Source organism: Neomonachus schauinslandi, chromosome 2 (assembly GCF_002201575.2).
Source record: "Neomonachus schauinslandi chromosome 2, ASM220157v2, whole genome shotgun sequence".
Classification (NCBI taxonomy): domain Eukaryota; kingdom Metazoa; phylum Chordata; class Mammalia; order Carnivora; family Phocidae; genus Neomonachus; species Neomonachus schauinslandi.
Window position 1 is genome coordinate 160643787 of NC_058404.1, and position 22856 is coordinate 160666642.

The following is a 22856-nucleotide window of genomic DNA, read 5'->3' on the forward strand; positions in this document are numbered from 1 at the left end:
GTAATACATGCAAAAGTGAGATCTGTACTTTTCCATTTTTTAAAGTTAATTTCTCTGAATAAGTAACTACTTGACCAGATTACACGTAACAAAAATCTCCTCACATATGGCATCGCAGGAAATACTGCAATTACTGACGAATTAAAAAAAAAAAAAAATCCTAAAAAATTACCCTATCTCATCTTCCAGTAGATTCTTTCCATGGGAGTCTTCTGGCTGACTGAAACCCTTCCCTTTCAGATTCACACCTTACCCAATTCCTGAACCGAGATTTAACTCAGGCCCCAGATCTTCCTCTCAATCAGCCCCTCTCCTCCAGAAACGATGCCTATTCCTCTAATCCAATGGTAATGAATATGCATCTTGGCTTCTGGACCAGGACTGTTATTTAAATCTTATTACAAATCCTATTACGTTAGCACGGACCCCAGCCCTTATCTTCCCGTAGCTCCCAGCCTCCTTAAAGGCAGGGATCACATCATCACACATTTCAACATGACAAGTCAAGTGGCGTAATCAACTAGAAGCTGTTGAACTGCAATTTCATTTCCACCACCTTCCCCACTGGATGGCTGGCTGATCTGTTATTTGCCACTGAGCCATGACCATGAAGTGACCAAAGGGAAAGGGCAGGTGGGAAGGGAAGTCAGGGCGGTGGGTAAACCACAGAGTGAACAATCCATCCCTGAGCAATCAAGGGAAAAGGACTTCCTTCATCCTTACAGATCTCTCGGCCCACATACAGCACAACTGGCTTTCTCTCAAAATTGTCAATCAGTTGGGGGATCACAGAGCACGATCGTTCTTAGGTTAGGGTTAATTATGATCAATGACAGATGTCTCTAGACGTCGAATTTCCTTTTGTTTCTCTTACCTTGGCACTAGGCTTAAGTGATCACACTGCACGATACATTCTGAGCTTGGAAACCCACAGGCCCCAACGGATCAATAACCCATGTTTAAGCTGTGGGTTCTTTATTGGCTATTTTCAGTATAGCCAAAAACCATGAAGAGTGGTGGATCATGTTAAGAATTGAACCAGAATTTAGAGAAACACTTTGCCCAAAGCCCAGGGAGGGAAAAAAGGGAAAACGGCTGGTTATTTTATTTAGAAAAGGTTTCAGACAGGCCCTTAAAGGGTCATCAGACCAGCTCAGGTAAGCAGGACCTAACCACTTCAAATGACAATTATATGTATGCTCTCCTCATACTTGCAGCAAAGACCCTATAACTAGCTCTGATAAGAATTTTCCCTTAAAAAAAAAATCTCAATTTCCTTCTGGGGCAATTTAAACTATTCTCATTTTGCCCCATTCTTCAATCACATATTACAAATATTTGAAGACCGTCATTCCCTAAAACTTCCTCACCTTATCTTCTCTAGCTTAATAAATCCAATTTCTTTCAGTTGCCTTCAAAGGGCCTATTTGCCAAAGCTTTCATCAACTCTATCCTCCCTCACACCCACAATGTCCATTCTGTTCTCTGAGGAAGCCAATAAACATCCTTCAAAAATGGCTTAATGCGGAGAATAAACGCAGAATTATCTTCCTGCTCTTTACTTCTGTTCATGAAAATGTACTTTTCACTGTATGACTGATACACAACACACAACTCCTTAAAATCCCCAAATCCTACCATTAATGTTACATGGCCATGTTCTGGTGACTTCTGGGGTGTAGTTTTGCCCTTACATGGACCTGACCCTAAGAAGAATCTCATTTGTATCTACCATCATGTCTGAAATTGAGTTTCAAATACACGCAGCCTGGAAACAGACAATAAGCAAACACAACAGAGACCAACATCATATTCCTCCCCTCAAACAGGCTGCTCCTCTTCTGGCTTTATTTTCCATTTGTTCCAGAGCACCATCAATCCTCCCAGGAACCCATGCCTCCGGGAACTCCTGCTCCACCCTTCCCCTCAATGCCATCCACCCTGACACATCCAAGACGCCTGTGAATTTGCCAAGTGAACTAAGTCGGCCACCCATAGCCTCCTCATGTCTCTCCTAAGCGTTTTCCCTTCTTTCCAGAGCACACACCCCTCACATCCAGGCCCTCACCCCTTCACCCAGAGGCCATCTAAAGAGTCTGACTGTCTCTATACCCAGGTCCCCATCAACACACAGCTCAGCCATGGGACTGACCATCCTAAACGAGGCCCCTGAGAAACTCTCCCTTAGATACTGGTGTACAAATGTTCATAGCAGCATTATTCAGAACAGCCAAAAGGGGGAAGCAACCCAGTCACTGTCCACTGATGGATGAACAGATAAACAAAATATGGTATAAACTTAACACATGTGCATATGCATATGCATACACACATACATATATCCATACATTTCCTTCCTTAAAAAGGAAGGAAATTCTAACATATGTTACAACATGGACGAACCACCCTGAAGACATTATGCTAAGTGAAATGAGCCAGTCGCAAAGGCAAATACTGAATGATTCCACTTATAGGAGGTCCCTAGAGTAGTCAAATTCATAAATACAGAAAACAGAATGATGGTTGCCAGGGGCTGGGGGAGGGGGTAAAGGGAGTGAGTGTTTAATGGGCGCAGAGCTTGTTTTGCAAGATGGATAATGTTCTGGAGATGGGTTGCACAACAATGTCAATGTTCTTAACACTACTGAACTGTACACCTCAAAATGATTAAGATAGTAAATGTTATATATATTTTACTAAAATGTAAACACACACATGCGTGCATGTGCCCCTCCCTTAGTCTTGGTTACTCACAGCAAGGGGGTGTCTAAGTTTTCGGAGCAGGATGGGAACTGGATGGAATGGTGCAGCGAGCAGCCTTGGCTTAGTCAGCAAATCCCAGAGAGCCACTCCCAGGTCAGGTCCACCTTAGCCCTGACCTCAAAGCTCTTTTCAGAATCTGGAGCAAACTCAACACTAGATATGCCCTCCTACCAATGTTCCTTGAGGTTAATCGAAGAGCCCACCCTTCCAGCCTCTTCCCCTCCAATTCCCTAGCCACCCCAACCATCACACCACCTGAAAGACTGGACAATCCTCAAATTAGATCTTAAGTCTTGTCCCCGGTTCCCACAGCTTTCTTCCAACTGAAGCCTCAACTACAGACACTCTACCCTCTAACACACAAAAATTAATCTCAAATATTATCTCTCACATGGACACTCCTACTGATCTCTGATCTCTCTCATCTGCCCACCAAGACATGAACTCCTCTCCTTTGAAATCCTGCCTGAGCACTTTGCGCTCCTTTTGACACCAAATTCACTTGAAATCAGAGGCTGTGTTCTTAGTCCATCCCTCCCCCACCTCTAGCCCACACCTGCAGGGCCTACAAGGACCAAGGCCTAGGGATTGACAGATCTTCCTTAAACTCTTTCTGAAATGTTTACTGAGCATTTACTATGTTCAAAGCGCTGTACATGTGCTAGAGAACAGATGTTAAACTCGTATTTACTGAGCCCCCGCTGTGTCTAGCCTGGGGCAATGGCCAAGTTCAGCCTGGTCCCTCACTCCTAGGGAAGGCAGTCACAGAAAAGCCCCTCGCTCTTATGGTGCTTTCAATGTCACCTTACAAGGTAATATGGTTCCTGGACCCTACGTGAACTACCCTTACTTAGTCACCTTGAGAAAATGGCCATTTTCCCCTCCTAAACTTTCATCCACAAATCTGTATCCACCAAAATGGGCTAAAAATAGGTGAAACAAAGAACCAGGGAGAGAACTATGCATTGCCACTAACAGGTGAATTAAAAAAAAAAAAAACACACACACACAAAAACTAGACATTAAATGTGTACATTTCATCTTACTACTTAAAAAAAAAAAATCACCATTCTACATAATCTGGTTTTATTCCATTTCCAATTTTTTTTTCTAAGAGACAAAGCTGAAAGAGGAACATAAAGTCAGCCTGATATGGAGTCCCCGTGCTGTCCCCATGAGGGACACCATGCTAGGCACGTTACGTGGATGATCTCACTCACTCCTTTTGGGAGCCCAGGCCACCATCCCTGGGTCACACATGAAGAACTGAAGCTTCCAGAGAGGAAGAGTCTTTTCCCAGATCACACAGCCGGCAAGGGGCCAAACTGGATAAAAACCCAGGTTGTCCATTTCAGAGCCCAAGGTCTTAACTCTGGATAACAATTTAGCTTAAAGTTTGCAAGTGTTGAAAACCTAGCTGTCAGAAAAGGACGCACTGGAAGATACCTAAGTGTGTCAAAACCAAAATGTAAGCATGAAAGCTAAAGCGTAAGTTGAATGGAAAAATCAGCAGATGTGAATGTTTTCACTGGAGCAATCTTCTGGCTTGTTTGTCTTGGGGGGGGAGGGGGGAGTCCAAGATCTGTTCAGTCTCTTGAGTAGTGATTCCCAACTGTTAGGTCAAAAGCTCTATAAAATGCAAAACAAAAATTAAAGTTTATTTCACTTTAAAAGCCATCATGTTAGTACTTATTGATACCTGCATGCGAAGATGACAAAGAGAAACAGTCAGATTCTACATACTCACAGAGCTCACTCACTGATTAGGTGCCCGACCCATCCCAGACCCTGTGCCAGACATCTGTACCAGAATCGCTTCCTGATTTTTAGGACAACCATATTAGAGTAGGCATGATTTCCATGTTAGGAATAACAAGAATTCCTATTTTACAGATAATAATTATGACTGACATGTACTGAGCTTGTACTAGAAAGCACGTCAGGCAGCACCGTTCTAAAAACTCTCTATGGAGAAACACGTTTACGGGCACAGAATGGTTAAGTAATTTGCCAAAGTCACACAGCTGAAACTAAGAAGAAAAAGTAAATTCAGCAGGGTAAACGACTTGCTCCAAGGCGCCAAAGGTGTCAGCCATAAAACCAGCAGGCCAATACCAGGCTGGCTTCACTCCTTAGGCCTGTGCTCAGTCCACCAGGTACCTGCATAGTCCCACCATCCGTGCTCACCGGGTCCTAAGGCTAAATGCCTACATGTGTAAGGCTGGCTGTAGACAGCAGTATTTCCTAGAGCCTCCTAAAGAGCACAGGTCCCATCAAAAGGGGCAGAGTTTTCAGTTCTTCAAAAGAACAGACAAATCGAGATCTTGACATAAATTCTCCAGATTTGTAAGTATTGCCTTGATGTTTTCTTAAAAAGCATTGGGGGGGGGCGGGGGGGGGGCAACAAACACATCGATGGGCTATCAGCCGTAACCTCTCTCTACCTATTTAGAGTCTGAAGTCAAAAGATGGGTTGTCTCAGGTCCCAAACATCCCAAATCAGAGTAGTACTAGGCCAGGCTTCCTCAAAGTCCCCTCCCTTTCAACAAAGATTCACACTGGCTTTGCCCTAGATTCACACTCGTACCTCTGCTTACTCCCTGGTAGGCACTCCTCGATCTGGATTTTGCAGTCATGCAGCTACCCACTCAAGTTACAGAAACCGCCCATGAAATGTTGCATATTTAAGATCCCTTCCCATGTCTTTCAATCCCTTATTATGAAAGTTAACCACACATGAATGCAGCAAAATAAAGCACTTCCCCCCCATCCCAGCCTGTCCACCGACCCTCAAACTAAATCCATTCTGGAGCAAAGGCTGCTGCAGCCCTGACCACTGCCTTTCAGGGGTTCCCGTCCTGCAAGGCCAGCTTCAAGAATTCCACTTGGACACTGCAGCTCATTTCCTGGTGTCCTTCTTTAATCAGCTGGGGGGAAACTTGAGGAAATGAGTCAAAATCCTAAGGGCAACTTCCAGCAGCGCCAAAAGCAGCAAAATCCATCACCACATCTGTCCCTAAACACGCTACCAGGGAAGCCCACAAAGCACCTGGCACGTTTCTAAGAATTTATCTTGGGCTAAGAGTGGGAAACTGCCCTTCTGTATCTCACTGTGCCCATTCAGGGCAAATGATCAGCGGTATTAACTCATTCCTGGGAGTCTGCTCTTTCACAAGTATGCCACAAGTATATAATGCCGAAAGCGTTTTTATTTTCTGGAGAGGGGGATGGAAAAAAACTCTCAGCTGACTTCCACCATCATTTTAGAGACAGCTTATCTTCATTTCTGAGGGCCTTTGGAATGGGACAGCTAACACCTACAGCCCTCTTGCCCAGGATCAATTGCCTACATACTCCCCAGGGAATCGATATTTAATGACTCCCCTCCCCAGTGAATACTTCCCTTCACACTGAGAACACGAACTCAGACATCCTAAGACAGGGGCAATTCTAGGTCTTTTTTACCAAAATTTGGAAGGTAATGACCTTGACCATCCTGTATTCCCCAAACCTCCAACAATACCCTGGCATACAATATGGGCTCATGGCATAGTTTCCAATGAATCACATAACTGATTCTGTTACGGCATGTGAATGGATATACAGTTGGGCATATATGTTGGGCTAATGTCAGGCTTCACCACTGATTATTTTGGTAACTGACTTACCCTCAGCCAGTTTCTCCTGCTATAAATGACAGGGATGGCAAGAGTACTACTACCTCCAGGGCTTGTTGGAAGGACTGGAAATACCATGTAAAGCCCCCCCGCCGCCCCCCAGCATGGGCCTGGCCCAGTTTTGAATAAAGAACAACTATGTACAACACACAAAGTGAAATTTAAGGCACATCAGAAAATGTGTTGCAATAACACAGCATACATAATTTATCAAGTCATAAGAAAAAATCTGTGGATGACTGGGAAAGACCAGAATGGGGATAAATGACTTTTCTGGACTTTACAAGACCATCATATTATTCCCAACAGGAAAAGATCCAAAATGTTCCAGGGCCAGCTGCTGGGTATGACTGTGGCCTCACACCTGCAGGGACAAGGGGCAAGTGTGATTCACTATTCCCTGCAGGCTCATCTTGCTGGGCACAGGAGTCATAAATACTGAGGGGGGTGGTGATGGAGGGTCCTACGGAGTTGGCACCTCCTTGATTGAATTCAAAGAGAAGCTAGGCAAATGTGTGTGGATGGAGGAGGGAATAGGATAAACCACACCTCCCTGCTTTAGCTTGTGGTCCCTGGGACCCGGAGAGGCAGAGGAATCTCAGGGAGAGAGAAAGGAATCAGGAAAAGAATTCAAAAAATTGTAGTCTACACTCAGAACACTGGAAGAGGAGAATCTGGGACCCAAAGGATCCTTCATGATGCAGATGCCTCACTGTCCTCTTGAGGAAATCGGGATCTCCAGAATTTAAACGACCTTCCAAGGGCAAACAGCTAATAAATGCTGGAAAAGGAGAACCTGAAGGGCAGCTCAAGGCTCTGTCACTATACGATACTGCCCCCCAGGAGCCAGACCTTAAAATTCCCTCTGCCAAAAATCTATTGGATGGAGCAGGAATAATTATGAGGAAGAAGGAAGCAACTGATTCATTTAATTTTTAAAAAGGGAACTATTCTGTGTGGTCTTTCTAGTGCCCTATTCGGGTCCGTCCACATACCTTAACTGAAATTAAAAAAGCAAGGCACAAAGGCGTAAGAACAAACGTGTCATTTGAAGCTTAAGCGGTCGAATCTGCCACGGAATCCGGGCACTCACTCACGATCCCTACCCCCCCCCCCCCCTCCCCCCCCCCCCCCCCCCCCCCCCGCCACCACCACCACCTCTCAGGGTCCAGATGCAAGGCCTCCCTTCCTCCACAGGAAAGCCCTCACAACAATGCCTTTCAAGCCCCTGGAGTGGGGAGGCTGCACCTTGAGACTTTATGGAAAACGGACCAGTGGTCAACTGAGTACCATGATAGTTCATAGCGATCTTCCTTTTTTAGCCCTCAAATTCCAGTTCAGACTCACTTTCTTTCCTTGTATCACTGGGGTAGCCTTAAAGATTTTTTAAAAAATGACCTGGGAGAGAGCAGGGTTTCAAGGATTCGCCGGGCGACCTGCACTCGCTCGCGCACCAGCGACACCCAGAAAAAAAGGGAAGAAGGGGCAGGAATCTGACCTAGGGCTTCCAGGAGCCTACAAATCCTCCTCCTCCACCTTCAGACTCAAGTTCCCGCGCAGACCGAACCGGATTTTCACTACAGCTTTAAGATCCAAGTAAGATTTGCCGAAACTTCCACTCCATCTCCCACCCCCGCCCCAGGCGGCCCTTAAGTAGTGTGGCTATCACGTGCGAAAGGGTGTTGCAAATCTCAAAATTCCCAAAGAAAACGGGGACCCGGAATTACAGGTCGCAGATACCGATTCGAGCGGTTTGCAGAGCCCGGCCAGCCTGTCCGGGCATACTAGCGGGGCCCGGGAGGCGGCCGGGTGGAGGACCTGAGCGTCCCAGCGCCGGGTCCCTGCCTCCTCCGGGAGCAGGCGGCTAACGCAGCCACCAGCCGCTCGGAGGCGCGTGGCAGGAAAGAAACGGCACCGCGGCGGAAAGGGGCGAGCCTCTGGCATGCGATTTACAACAGCAAAAAGTCTGCAACCTAGCGGCTGCTTTCCACACGCCCTGCCAAGTTGTCCCCGTAGCCGCCACCTCTAGGTTCGCGGGGTCCGGCCCCAGAGCCGCACGCCGCGCGCTCCCCAGGCAAAATGCCTAACCAGGGGGCGCGGGAATGCCGCGAGGAGAGGCGGCAGCGGGTCTGTCCCCAGTTCTGGGCCACAAAGAGCGCCCGCGGTTTGGAAAGCGGCAGCCGCAGAGCAAAGAAAAGGCTCTCCAACTTTGCCCTCGGCGCAGCTAAGAACCTGCGGGCTGCTCGTCCAGTGCGCCGATCACACGCACGCAACTTTTAACAAAAGGCAGCAGCGGCCGCGCCTCGCACCGCAGACCTAACGCGCTGGGTGCGGACCCCGGACCCGCCCGCCTCGGCCCCCGCGTACCCTCCGCACAAAAGCAAACCCGAACTCGCACGCAGCCTGCAGCCCGCAGTCGCACCTCGCCCACTCTTGAGCCCCCTCGCTGCCCTCCCCTCAAGACCCCCAGCTCAGCGCCCTCGCCACCAGCGGCAGCGGCTCCTCGCGCAGGTGAGCGAGGCGGGGTGCAGGAGAGTCCCGGGAACGCCTCGAACCTTCCCGGAGCCTGAAAAGCACGGGCAGTGGAGGGCAGTCAGCCACCTCCGCCGACGAACCCCCCCCCCCCAGCGGGTTCGAGCCCTCGGGGGACACAGGCTGCACCGGGGCGGGGGGCGCGGCCCGGGGGCCCGCGGCGCTCTCCCACCTGTCTGGACGCGGAACAGGATGAGCAGGACGCAGAGAAAATCCCAGGCGCCGCGAGCGCCTCTCATCGCGGTGGCTGCGCTGGGATCGGAGCTCCGTTCCACGTTCCGGCTCTCGCCCAAGTGCACCGAGCGCGGCAAAGCCGGGCCCCCAGAGCCGCGAGCGCCGAGCAGCGGCCCCTCCTCCCAGCGCCCTCCCCCTGCGCGCCGGCCACGCCCCTTCTCCGCGCCCCTCCTCGCGTCCCCTCCCTCCCTCGCTCCCGGGTCTCGCTCCCTCCCGGCGGCATCTGGCCTCCGCTCCTTCGACGTGCTAATCCCCGGGGGCTGAGACGGCAGGGAGGAGGAGGGCGTGCTGGCCCTCGCCGCCCGCTCCTGACCCTGGAGCCCCTTCATCTCTCTACCTCTCCTCCTCCCTTGTGATGTGGTCGGGGGGCCGAGGCGGCTGCCAGACGAGGGGGGTGCTGCCCGCGCGCTTTGTGAAGCCCGGCACCCAGAGCACATTAGGGCCCGGGCCCGCCACCTGGCAGGTGCTCCCCAGACAATAAAGGTCCGCCGCCCGGGCCTGGAGCACGCTCCGGTGGGAAGAGAAGAGACGCCGCTGGTGGCGGAGGTGGTGCGGGAAGCGACAGGAATTGGAGCGCAGGGGATTAGGAATTAGGCCCCCACATTCTGTTCCATGTCGGTTAATGGAGGGGGACCAAGAGAGGCGCCTGACACCGTGGTAAAATGCTGAGCCGGGGCGTAGGTAATCATGCTCAGTTCCTCCACCTGCTCTTAACCCTAAAAACACAATTGGTTTCTATTGGTCGGGGTGGCCTCCGCCCAAGAAGCCCCTGCCGAGACTTTCCTGGAGAACCCAGCTTGGCTTTCCGAGTGGGGAAGAGGGCCTTGCGAAGTTTGCTCTGGGAGCCCGAGTTTTTAAACCCATTTGCGCCAGAGTCGCTGTGCTAAGCTCTTTGGGAGCCTCCTCCTTCACCAACCCCCCTCTACCCTATGGTTTCTCTGCCTCTGTACCAGAGGACGGTTACTGGGGGCAGGGGTCCCGGCGGTCCTCTTAGCTGCCCTAGCCAGTACCAGGAGCAAAATAATAGTAAAATAATTATCTTAAACCAGGTTCCACTGCCTGGGAATTGCTTTATCCAAGGTAACAACAGTATCTGTACAGGGTTTTATAGTTTCTCCTTACTCTAATATTCCACGCTCACAACAGCAGCTTTGTGAGAAGGTAGAGCAGAATGTTTATTATTTGAGTTTTAAAAGTGGCCCAAGACCGCACAGCAAATAGAGGAGAGAACTAGTCATTTTAAGACTGACTCGGGGTATGATGACCTTTCCCGTTGCGTTCGAATAAACCAGGAAAACACCTTACCAGAGAGCTTCAAAATGGAAAATAAATAGGAGGTGCCTATCAGAAAAAGTGGGGGAATCATATAGATACACCTAGACTCTTCTCTAAAATAGCATCCAAAAGATATAGTTAACCAGCTCCCCCACCGCACTTTATTTAATATTGAAAGCTCTCTTCTTTGATATTGATAGGACCTAAGTTAGTTTTTCTTAAGAGAGGATTTTTAAAGCTAATCACTTAAAAATTATCACTTCTAGGGGTGTCTGGGTGGCTCACTTGGTTAAGCGCCTGCCTTCGGCTCAGGTCATGATCTCAGGGTCCTGGGATCAAGCCCCTCCTCCACTGGGCTCCACGCTCAGTCCTCTCTCCCTCTGCCCCTCCCTGCACTCATGCTCCCCTCCTCCTCTCTCAAGTAAATAAAAAATATTTTTAAAAAATTATCATTTCTAGGTCAATCAATATGTATGATTGCCTCTCCCTAAACTCATGTATTCATTGAAAGAAGCATGTAAGTGTGTACTCTGAACAAGGAAGAGCTAGGTACTGGGAGTACCATTGTTAATAGACAGAGGTGGGCCCTGCCACAATCCTTATAGTCAAGACTGGGAACCCCCACCCCAATGTCTTAGCAAATGTGTCAAGTCATACAGCTGTGGGAAAACTGAAATTCAAAGGTCTTTCTGTTTGTGCTCTGGGCCATCAGACCACATCTTTTTCTTAGGATGACAGAGATAAAAGCTACCACTCAAAGCAATCATAAGTTTCTGGGATCTTGATTTATTTCTAAAATCCATTTTGTAGTAAGAAAAAAATCACTGTGAGTTAAAATATCAACATTATGCCTGAGAGAAAATTTACAATTTTCTTCTTCAATCAACTGATATTGGAGAGGATAACAAGTCTTCAAAAGAGCGGGTGAAAAGAGACCATATTGCAATTTAATTCTAGGCAGGAAACTTCTATCAGAAAAAAAAAAAAAAAACAGAATAGGGAATTATACAATGCTGGATTGTCAGTCATGTTTACCGTCCAACAAATATCTACTGAGCACCTTGGTAGGCACAAGACCTCCAAAAATCAGTAAGACAAAGTCCTTGCCTAGGGGGATTCACAGTCTGGGAAGGTAAGCAGATACCCAAAAAGAAACTCTAATATCGGCTAACAGGGTTTCTGTTCAGCCAATACACACCAAGTTGGTCACATAGGTTGGTAGAATATTGAAGTCCTTCTGTATTGACTGGGAAAGAAGTCACTGCCCTAAACACTGAAGTGCCCCTTCACTCCAATCCCTTTCTTAAGATACCCCAAATCTCCTCAGATGCAGCCATTAAAGGTTTAATGCCAGGCATAGCAGAAAGTCCCCAGCCCCTGTGCCTTTAGGGTTACTAGCTATTTTTTTTTTAAAGATTTTATTTATTTATTTGACAGAGAGAGAATGAGAGAGAGAGCACATGAGAGGGGGGAAGGTCAGAGGGAGAAGCAGACTCCCTGCCGAGCAGGGAGCCCGATGCGGAACTCGATCCAGGGACTCCAGGATCATGACCCGAGCCGAAGGCAGTCGCTTAACCAACTGAGCCACCCAGGCGCCCAACTAGCTATTTTTAGTAACACCTCATGCCAGCAAAGGAAGGCATAAGAAAGTACTCTAAGTGACCTGCTATGGGAGTGAACTACATTTTAGAATATTTCCGATAGAAACACAACGATGGAAATGTTTTACGTTGTCAGGTAGGATGTACAGGGCCAATTCTGTACTCTTTTTTTATGACAGCTCTGGAGCCTTTGATAAATTATACTTTACATAGTTTATTGTTTTCATAACTGTATTATTGCAACTTGTAGAACCCAGCTCAAACGGACTAAAAACAAAAAAACAAAGAAACCTAAAATGTAATGGTTCTTAGAACTGGAAAGTCCAGTGAGGCTAGCATTCGACACTTTCCTAGATTCAAGAATTCAAAGTCATCAGGACTTGAAGGTGGTGTGTGTGGTGTGGTGTGGTGTGGTGTGGAGTGTGTGTGTGTACACATGCATCTCTCTCCATGTCCATCCTTCAGCAGCGCGCTCCTGTATGACTCCCCGGTCTTCATGTGCACTCACGCAGCTCTAAGCTCACAGCTTATTAGTACCAATGTGAGCAGAGCTTTTCTGCCCCCGTGAACATCTCCTATAAAAATACTGACCCAGCTTAAGTCACACGCCCATCTGGGACCAGTCACTGAAGCCAGATGGGGAGGATATGATGATTGACTGGGTCTGGATCCCACGCCCACCCTGGGAGCTGGGGGTTGAGGGTCCATTTCATCCACACTGTGAGGTCTAAGAATGAGGGAGGATGTGTCCCCAAGGAAAAACTGAGGCACTCTTACTGGAGGAAGGAGGAAGGATGCCGCACAAATAGAACAGAAGATGTTCATAATAGCCACACAGTCAAAACCTCTAATGTGAAAATTTTTATGTTTCTGATGGTAAAAGTCAAGGGGCCTATTGTAGAAGATTTAGGAAATACCAAAGATTATAAAAAAACAAAAATCACCCAAGATATAATTACTAAAGTGTTTATTTTTGTATGTTTCTGTTAAATCCTGTTTCTCTGCTTATTGTAAGGGTTTTTTTTTTTCCCTTTGTGTCATTTAAGATTTTATAATATTTGTTAGTTTTCTATCCATCTTTTTTACTATGTGTAACATAAGCATTGTCCCGGATGATTAAAAATTCTTTTGAAGCAGCAGATAATGGCAGTATAATGTTTAGTTGTATTATTTATGTACCATAATTCTGGGTGCTTAATTATTTCTCTATTTTTTCCAGTTGTTTTTTTTTTTTCTATCACAAATTACTCGGTGATGAGCATCTTGGTGAATAAAGCTTTTCTGCCTCTGATTATTTAGGAGGCATTCCTAGAGGTGGGATTACTACACAAAAGGTATAATAATCCTTTTCCAGTTTGCTCCTTCATAGTCCTTGCTTTCCCAGTAACTCTTTGAAAGTCTTTTGTCCATAAAGTGGAAGAAATGAATGTATGGTCCTGATTGGTAGACTCTATTCTAATAATAACCACCTCATAGTTTATGAAGTTGGAAGGAAATAATGTATGCTGTTGGTTCAAGCTTTCATTCAGTATTTATTGAACAGCCTCCATGTGCCAGATGTATTATGCTAGGTGTAGGAATGCAAACTTAGGTAAGACACAGGGGCTGCCCTCATGGGACTTGGAGAGAAAGAAGGGACACATAAGGGGTCAAAGATTGAACTGTTATATATCCTCTAATGGAGGTGTGCACAGAGTGATGTTTGAACACAGATGAGCACTTAAATCAGGTTGTATAGTGAGGCTCTCCCAAAGAGGTGGCGCTTAGATTCTGAGGGATCAGGATGAGGGGAAGACACAGCAGAGAGGAGAGGATGTTTAGTGGTAGAAATCACAGGTGTGAAGGGCCAGAGGCATGAAACAGCACAGGGGTGGGTGTGGGATGTGGATCAAGAACCCTAAGTCCGTGCGGCGCAGCACAGCGAGGGAAATGGGGCCTTCGGGGAGGGGAAGTTGAGAGTACAGAGATAAACAAGACCCATACATGCCAAGAAACATGAACTTCGTCCTCTGAACTACGAAGAGTCAACAAAGGACTTTAGGCTGGGGCCAGATGTGATAAGATTTGCATTTTGGAAAGCTAGTGGGGACGCTCAGTGGAGGATGAGTTTAAAGGGGACCAATCTTGCGGCCTGAAGAAAATGGCAGGGAGACTGATGCAGTGATCCCTGGGAGAAATGATGAGCTGAACCAAGTTTGTGCAGGTGAGAATGTGAGAGGCGGGGGAGAGAAAAGGTTAAGTACTCTGAATAGGCCTTGATCACCAACAGTACTGTGGAAAATGAGTGCAACGAGGAGCTCTAGGATGTGCAGCGCTTCAGGAGTAAGCTACAACGCGCTTCCCTCGGGGGAGCCATGGAAATGGGTTTGAAGTGGCCAGTGAAGGACTTGTAGTTGAGCATGTTGAGTTCAAGGTGCTCGTGCACTTCTCGAAAGCTCGAGCTGCAGGCCTGGAGCTCAGATAGGGCTAGCCCGTAGGACACCACTGCCACCAAGGATTAGGTGAGGTCACCCCAGACAGCGCACACCAGCCGGAAAGCAGAGGGCTGAGGCTGCTCCTAGGGAACCACCCACACTGAAGGGGCAAACAGAAAAAGGGGATTCACAAAGGAACCTGAGAAGCTAGGGCTTCTCAGGCAAAAGGCAAAAACAGAGAGGGCAGTGGCAAAGGAGATTTTCAAGGAATTAGGAGCATTCAGTTGTATTCTATCTCTTAGGGAAGTCAAATAAGATAAGGACAGAAAAGCTTCCCGTGCAGTTTGTAATCATAATAGGAACTGACAACTCCTAGCCAGTTCCAAATTCTTTATACATGCTAAATCATTTAATCTTCACAATAACTTTGCCAGGTAATTTCTGTCTTCCCACTTTACAGTTCAGGAAACTGAGGCACAGGGAAGTTAAATAACTGGCATCAGGATTTGAACCTGTGGCAGGCTGAGTCCATAGCCCCTGTGTTTGATTACGGTGATAACTCACTTTCCTAGTTAACCTAGAGGTCTTTGGTGATTAAACATGTGCTCTCACACTCAGACACACACACACACACACACACTTAAGAGTTTGTGGGGCCAGAATCCAGGCTGCAGTGGATTGAGCAATGCATTTGAAGTGAAGAGGTAGACCCAAGGATTTATTGCTTGGTAAGTTTTCAAGAAATGTAATGGTATCGGGGCACCTGGGTGGCTCAGTCGGTTAAGCAGCCAACTCTTGGTTTTGGCTCAAGTCATGATCTCAGGGTCCTGGGATTGAGCCCCACATCCAGCTCCACGCAGAGCAGGGTGTCTGCTTGAGATCTTCTCTCTCCCTCTGCCCCTTCCCCTGCTCGCTCACACACTCTTTCTTTCTCTCTCTTAAAGAAAGAAAGGAAGGAAGGAAGGAAGGAAGGAAGGAAGAAAAAGAAAGAAAGAAAGAAAGAAAGAAAGTAAGAAAGAAAGGAAGGAAGAAAGAAATGTAATGGTATAAGAAAGGAGGGGATGGGGTGAGAGATTGACAGGAGACTGGAGGGCCTTGAACAGTTTGTGAGCTGAGGTGAAAGCACCAGAAGGGAGAGAATTGGAAGATCCAGTTGCTGGGGGAGAATGGTCAGAAAAGGGAGGCGGAAACAGAATACAAAGCCAAGACAGAGGAATGAATGTAAGAAAACAGAAGGGACAAGCCCAGTGAGAAATGGGAAAAATGTGGGAGTCAATTGGAAAACTCTAGAGTCATATATGACACACTCTCTCTCTCTCTCTCTCTCTATATTAGGTATATATACTCTATAAGATATTAAGTACTATATATTTATTATATATGTATAATATACATATTATGTATGTGTAAGTATATATGTATATATATGCATAAATGTATAATATATATTATATGTACATGTATTACATGTATGTGTATAATATACATGAATATATATATACATATATATAGTACTTAAAATATGACACCACAAGATTGCTTTATTGTAATTATCAACAACCATTGCTGAGAACTTCATATGTCTGGGCCACTATACAAACATAAATAAATAAAAAACAACATGATAGGGCTTCTTATCTAAATCCATGCTACTTCCCCCAATTAGGAGTATTTCTAAACTTCAGAGTCACTTTTGTGTTCTATAAATCCCCACAGCACATGGTTCAGACAGCCCTTAAGTCATATATCTTTCATTGCTTTATAATAGGATTATTTGTAACCTTGTCATGCCCTCTCCACTAAATAATACATTCTTTGAGGAAACTGTGCTATAATTCCATGGTGGATTTTTTTTTTTAAAGATTTTTATTTATTTATTGAGAGAGAGAGAGAGCATGAGTAGGGAAGAGGGTCAGAGGGAGAAGCAGACTCCCTGCTGAGCAAGGAGCCCGATGTGGGACTCGATCCTGGGTCTCCAGGATCATGACCTGAGCCGAAGGCAGTCGCTCAACCAACTGAGCCACCCAGGCGCCCCGTCCATGGTGGATCTTATTGAAGGGCTTGTCCAGTACAAAGCCATGATGCACACAGTAGGCACTGTCTGTCTACAAAATGGAATTACTGACAAATTATGCATCTGGGTGCTTTTTCTATGATTTTTTATTTTATCAGGATTTGTTTTGGCTCCAAGAAATCCAGCTTAAAAAAAAAAAAAAAACCTTACTATTGTTGTCATAAATTTGTATAATCCAAATCTGTCTTAATCTCATACTAAGCACCATGACCTTTCCACCTTTTTTACATTTTCCTAATTATCTGATAAAGAAGTCATGTTGCAGGAGTAAGAAAAACTTGCTTTAAGATGAAAAGTATTAAATGGTTTAGTACATACAAGGAGTAAGAAATGTATTTGACACACAGTACATATAAATCAGGTCTCTTGATTGGTAAGGGAGGGAGGAAACAGAATTTTTAAATCTATTTGCAATTCCTAAAATTTGCAACTAAATGATCTCAGATTAGGGACCCACCCCTCCTTCTTGATTGACAATTGAAAGGATAGCAATAGGAGCATGGCCCTTGTTACATCATCCAAAAGTGTAGCATAAACCATTGCTAGTGACAGAAGTAGCTCTGGTTATAGCTTTCCCATAGGTCCCAGTCAGTAAGGTGACGGTGGAAACCAGGGATACACAGGGCAGGGTGAGAGTGGCAGGTGCACTGGGGGAGGGGTAAGCAGCAAGGCAAATAGGGGAAGGTTGACTCCAAACCATATGGTTTTTAAAACATGCCTGATGTTCTGATTTAGGTATATAGGTAGGGTGACCATATACTTATCATCCAAAATGGGACGGTTTGGGGAATGAACACGACAACAGGCACAGATCAAGCAATCCACGATGGATGGTTATCCTGAGCATAGGGATTGCAGCAACCTCTTTGCTGCTATCCCATTTCAGTTAGGAATGAGATTTCTTGTATCCCTTAGGCCCTTTAGGGAAGAAATGCCTTGGAGATGTGGCTTCATAAGGATCAAGTCCTTATGACCTCAGCTTGGAGAAGGGTGTGAGCCGAGAGAGAAAAAGAGAGAAAGAGACAGAGTATGAGTGCAAAAACACTCCTACATTACTTGTAATTGACAATTAAAGTCAATTAATTTTAATTGACTTGCACATTAAAAAAATAAATCCTGGCCAAAATCATCATCATCATCATCATCATCCACAGTAATTATTATTATGTATTATTATTTGTGGCATAATAACCAGAGCTATCCACGTTTCACCATCCACTAACAAAGTAACTTTAAGACTTATTAATGGGTCATAACTATGTAGGGATATTATAATAATATCTAGCCCTTAGTGCATAATTATGATGTTTCATGCGCTGATGTAAGGTTTACCTGCATTATTGAATTTACAACACTTTGAGGTCGGTCTATTATCAGCCCCATCTTAGAGGGAAGGAGTGAAGGAAGGGCACTGAGAGGCCATGTGTCTTACTTAAGGTCACCTGGGGAGTTGGTGGTGGAGGTTGGCTTAGGCCCAGGGAGCCGGTGAGCAAGCATCCACCCCATACTGCTTCCCCCTGCACCACAGTGCACGTTTGATCTACGTCAATAGTGGAGTTTCAGATTCATTCTCGACCATTCAGAACCAAAGGGTAGGGATTTTCTTAACCACCCTGTGTCCTCCACAGTGTCTTGCATTTGCTCAAAGTTCAAAACTTGCTTGCTGCAAACCAACTATTAAAAAAAGCATGAGGTAAAAAAAAAAAAACATATGGTAAAGGGGGCAATTTGAACACTACCAAACTATTTGATGATATGAAGCAATATTGTTATTTTTGAGGTGTGGTAATAGTATTGTGCTGATATTAAAAAGAGAGTCCTGGGCGCCTGGGTGGCTCAGTTGGTTAAGCGACTGCCTTCGGCTCAGGTCATGATCCCGGAGTCCCCGGATCGAGTCCCGCATCGGGCTCCCTGCTCGGCAGGGAGTCTGCTTTGCCCTCCGACTCTATCCCCTCTCATGTGTTCTCTCTCATTCTCTCTCTCTCAAATAAATAAATAAAACCTTAAAAAAAAAAAAAAGAGAGTCCTTATTGTTTAGATTTATACTGAAATGTATGATGCCTGAGATTCCCTTCACAATTCTCCAGTGGGGGTTGGAGGGTGGGGAGTGGGCACGAATATAGATAAAGCTAGATTGGCCGAGTGGGTGATGGCTGTTGAAGCTGGGTGGTGGGACATGGGGTTCCCCTATAATATTGTTGAAGTTTAACTTTCTCTACAATGGACAGTTTTTTAAAAAATTGCCTGCAGTATTTAACCCAATCGGAAAACCACATGAATGACCGAGGGCAGTAGGCAAAATCTATGCCCGCCCCCCACGTTCATCAGCTCGAACTTTGCCCGACTCCCTTAAATGCTCTGGGCCTGTGTCTTCCTCTTTTGAAAGGGAAGGTGTGCCCTTGACAATTTCTGAGATCCTATCCAGCTCCAAAATCTTCATGATTTTCTGATTTGGGGGCAATAGTCCAAGGGGAAAAAAAAATCACCAAATTCTTGCCCTGGTGCCAAGCAGAGATGCCCAAAGCACTCATTCTTCTTTAACCTTTGAACATTGAACCTCTTGCTTCCATTCCTCTTACTCCCTAGCTGTGTGACCTTGGGCAAGTCATTTAACCTCTGCACCTCCGCTTCCTTACCTGTAAAATGGGGTAAGAAGAGGGTCACCTCATAGGGCTGCCGTGACAATGACATGAGTTAACATACGTCAAGTGCTAAAAAGCAGTGCCCGGCATAGAGAAACCACCCAATAACTGACAAGATATTTTTTACTATTTTAATTGTATAGCCATTAAAATGAATTGTGGTCCACTGAGGAGAAGTGATTCAGTCAAAGTCTATCAGTTTTAATAAATAATAGAGCAGACATTTAAAGGCAAGTTTTCTGACTATAAATCCAATGCAGCTTCTTCCCAAACTGCCCTCCAAGGGCATGATGATGAAAGATAGCAATTATGAAAAATTATACTAAACAACAATCTGGGAGGATACTATCAGGTACTATCCTCTGACTCCGGCAGTCATCAGAAACTAAGTTAACATTTATTGTTAACACAAAAACTTCGTCTGAGTTGCAGACTATGGCCTCTGTGTCTTGGAGCCAGCCAGCCTCTCTCCCAGACAGCCTGGAGCCCGGCCCAGAGCAGGGGAAGCTGGGTGGCTGGGAGGTAAATTACTCAAGGCAGCAGGGGTGCACAGCGAAGGCTCTGGGGGCGGGCTTTGGTTTGCATCCTGAAAACCCTCTTCACCATCACCATTGGCCAGGGACCCCTTGGAAGGAACTGGGCCTTCTGGGCAGGCTGACCCGAGGTGACCAGTTTATTTTCCACATGGTAGCATGTTATGAGTCCTTTTTCCAGCAGTTCTGCCTTCCTCAGCCTCTCCGCCTGTCTGTAGCCCTAATTTATCTTCTCAAGATTATTTTCTTAATAGCCCTTTTAGAAATGTTATGCGCCAAAAAAATAAAAGCGATTTCTATTTGTTCACATTGAGATTAAGGATTTATTGTTAGAGAAAAAGAGGAAGTCGCAGAATAATATGTGGAGTTTGACTCAAAACGCGTTAAATATTAGGTGGAAAGAGATTTGGCCATTTTTGACACACAAAACCAGCCATTTTCCATGGTTCCACCTAATATCTAACCATATCTCTGCAAGGATATGCTCCAAACCATCGAGTGGCCGTCTTTGGCGAGGAAGGCAGATTTGGGAAAGAGGGAGGGTTAAGTAGGGGAGTTCACTCCTTCCCCCTTTTCTTTCTGTGCTGTTGGAACTTTTCTTCAAGGTTGTTCATGTATTACTTTTATAATTTAAAAATGAAAGAATAAGTTGGGCTTTCTTTGGCCAAATTTAGCTCCGTCAAATATTTTCTGCAGTGAACTTAGGAATTAATAAATATTTATGTCAAATTAAACATTCTTATTTTCAAATATTTTTGCCTTTTGCATAGACCAGGGCCACACACGTCCGATGGCACAAACTTCCAGTGCCCCCCGCTTGACTGAGTTTTGGATTTTTCACATCGGTGTGACTTTATTGAGGAGGAGAGGGTAGTAGGGATAGTTTTCTTTTCTTTTGTTTCGAAATGGAGGCAACATTTCTAACCCCTGAAGACTGAGTCAGTCCACCATGTGCTTTAATTGGTGGCACATCTGTGTCTCTGCATTTCTAGTTCATTCTCCATTGTGTTCCCCCCTTTACCTGCCTGTGTCTCCCTCTGTGCCCCTCCCTCCCTTCCCCACCTGCCAGCAACTAGGACCCAAACACCACATCTGCTCCTGAGCCTCCCTAGCACAGTGTCCCACACAACAGGGGCTCATCAGTATGCCTTCAATGAGGGGCGCCTGGGTGGCTCAGTCGGTTAAGCATCTGCTTTTGGCTCAGGTCGTGATCCCAGGGTCCTGGGATCGAACCCCTGTGTCTGCTCAGCAGAGAGTCTGCTTCTCCTTCTCCCTCTGCCCCTCCCACCTGCTTTTGCTTTCTCTCTCTCTCTCTTTCAAATAAATAAATGAAATCTTAAGAATAAAAACAAACATTTGTTCAATGGATGAAAGCTTGCATGCATCAGGGGGATACACTCTTTTCATTAATTGTGCATTTTCATCTCCAAGAAAATACATGCCACGGTTACAGCGATGACAGAGCAGGGCTGTAAAGAATTGCTCATGTAATGGTACAAGGGCAAAGAGCTAAAAGCAAGTCAGAAACTTCTTCATGTTTTGTCTGAAGCCCACTAACACTTCAACATGTATTAAATGTTAATAAGCAGCTCTCTGGGTCAGTGGGTTAAGTAATAGCGATGCTGGAAGGCGAGAGGTGAAGAAATACATGGAAATTACATTCGGGGACAGCAGAGCCCAACTCTTGTAATAGCATGCAAGTGACTTACCCGGATTATCTTTTTCCCTTGTCTCATATGGCAGGCCTTGGGAAAGTGACAGCATTCTCTTTATTCAGGCATCCAGTAAAATCTGGAAAATATCAGGGAGGATCCAAGGGTTCGGTCACCTTCTCCTTAGTGGCAGAAAAAAAAGAAAATCACTACATTTAACAAAACTGTCAGGAGCTGATTATATAGTTTGTGGCCCATCCTTTCCTACTCCTTGCATTTGACCATTTTTTTCTGCACATTCTCATGGAGGCCAAGGAAAGAAACAAAGAGATGCTGTAAGCCGAAGTGGCTGCTCCTTCAAAGCAATGCAAAATTATGATGATGATGATGATGATGATGATAATAATAATAATAATAATAATAGAGAATGTCTTTTGAGCACTTGCTATGTGTCAAGTAATTTACCAAGATCATTGGTTGAGGGGAGAGGAGTGGTTTGGCCCGACATTTGGCGATGCCTGGAGACAGTAATTGTCACAGCTGAGGAAGCGAGGAGCTCAGAGAGGTGATACTAGCATTTGGTGGATGGAGGTCAGGGATGCTGCTAAAACCTCTTACACTTCACGGGCCTACCCTCCCATGACAAAGAATTACCCAGCTCAAAATACCGAGAGGTCCAAGGTTAATAGACCGTTAATAAACTGCTGTAGATGGATTATCTCATTCAACACTCAAAACAGCCCTAGGAGAGTCTTGTCTCCATTGTACAGATAAGGAAACTGAGGCACGGGCAGAGTAAGTAGGCTCTTTCTAGCCACACAGCTTGGAAGCCTCGGAGGAACTGCTCAGCCCAAGCCTGTCTGACGCTGGGAGGACTTCGCCTTGATACTATGTATTGGTGGGAAAGAAGATCTTGGGTTAGCTGTGGATTTTATTTTATTTTATTTTTTTAAAGATTTTATTTATTTAATAAAATCTTTTCTTTATTTAAAATCTCTCAGAGAGAGAGAGAGAGAGACAGCGAGAGCAAGAACACAAGCAGGGGGAGTGGGAGAGGGAGAAGCAGGCTTCCCGGCAAGCAGGGAGCCCGATGCGGGGCTCGATTCCAGGACGCTGGGATCCTGACCTGAGCCGAAGGCAGACGCTCAACCATCTGAGCCACCCAGGCGCCCCAGCTGTGGATTTTATGATTGCACCACAGAGAACTGCTGCCCTAGGGCCCCAGGGTCCATCACTGACACTCTTTAGGAGCTTAGAGGCTCCAACTTTTCTCTGTGCTCAAAATGTGAACACTGTGAGTGTATTTGTTGCTCTTTGCCATCTTTCAACTAAAACAGTCTGAGATTGTATTATTTTTATTAAGATAAAGAGTTATGATTATCAACAATGCTATTTAATAAAAATATTGAGAAAGCATTTTGCTTTAAATCTGAAATAGTAGAAATGTTAGCAAAATAGT

At 45.7% G+C, this 22856-nt stretch overlaps 1 protein-coding gene across 6 annotated transcripts in view; it reads right to left on the reverse strand.

The window, feature by feature from the left end:
* Positions 1-9292, reverse strand: part of KIT (KIT proto-oncogene, receptor tyrosine kinase) — an 81346-nt gene extending 72054 nt beyond the window's left edge. For 5 of the 6 annotated variants that reach the window (XM_021701648.1, XM_021701646.1, XM_021701644.1 and 2 more), the window contains exon 1: positions 9145-9251. In XM_021701648.1, coding sequence (XP_021557323.1) covers positions 9145-9211 — 67 coding nt within the window. In that variant the 5' untranslated portion in view covers positions 9212-9251. Of the gene's footprint in view, positions 1-9144 lie in introns of all 6 variants that reach the window. The other variant, XM_021701643.1, reaches the window with a different exon arrangement.
* Between the last annotated feature and the right edge of the window lie 13564 nt (positions 9293-22856).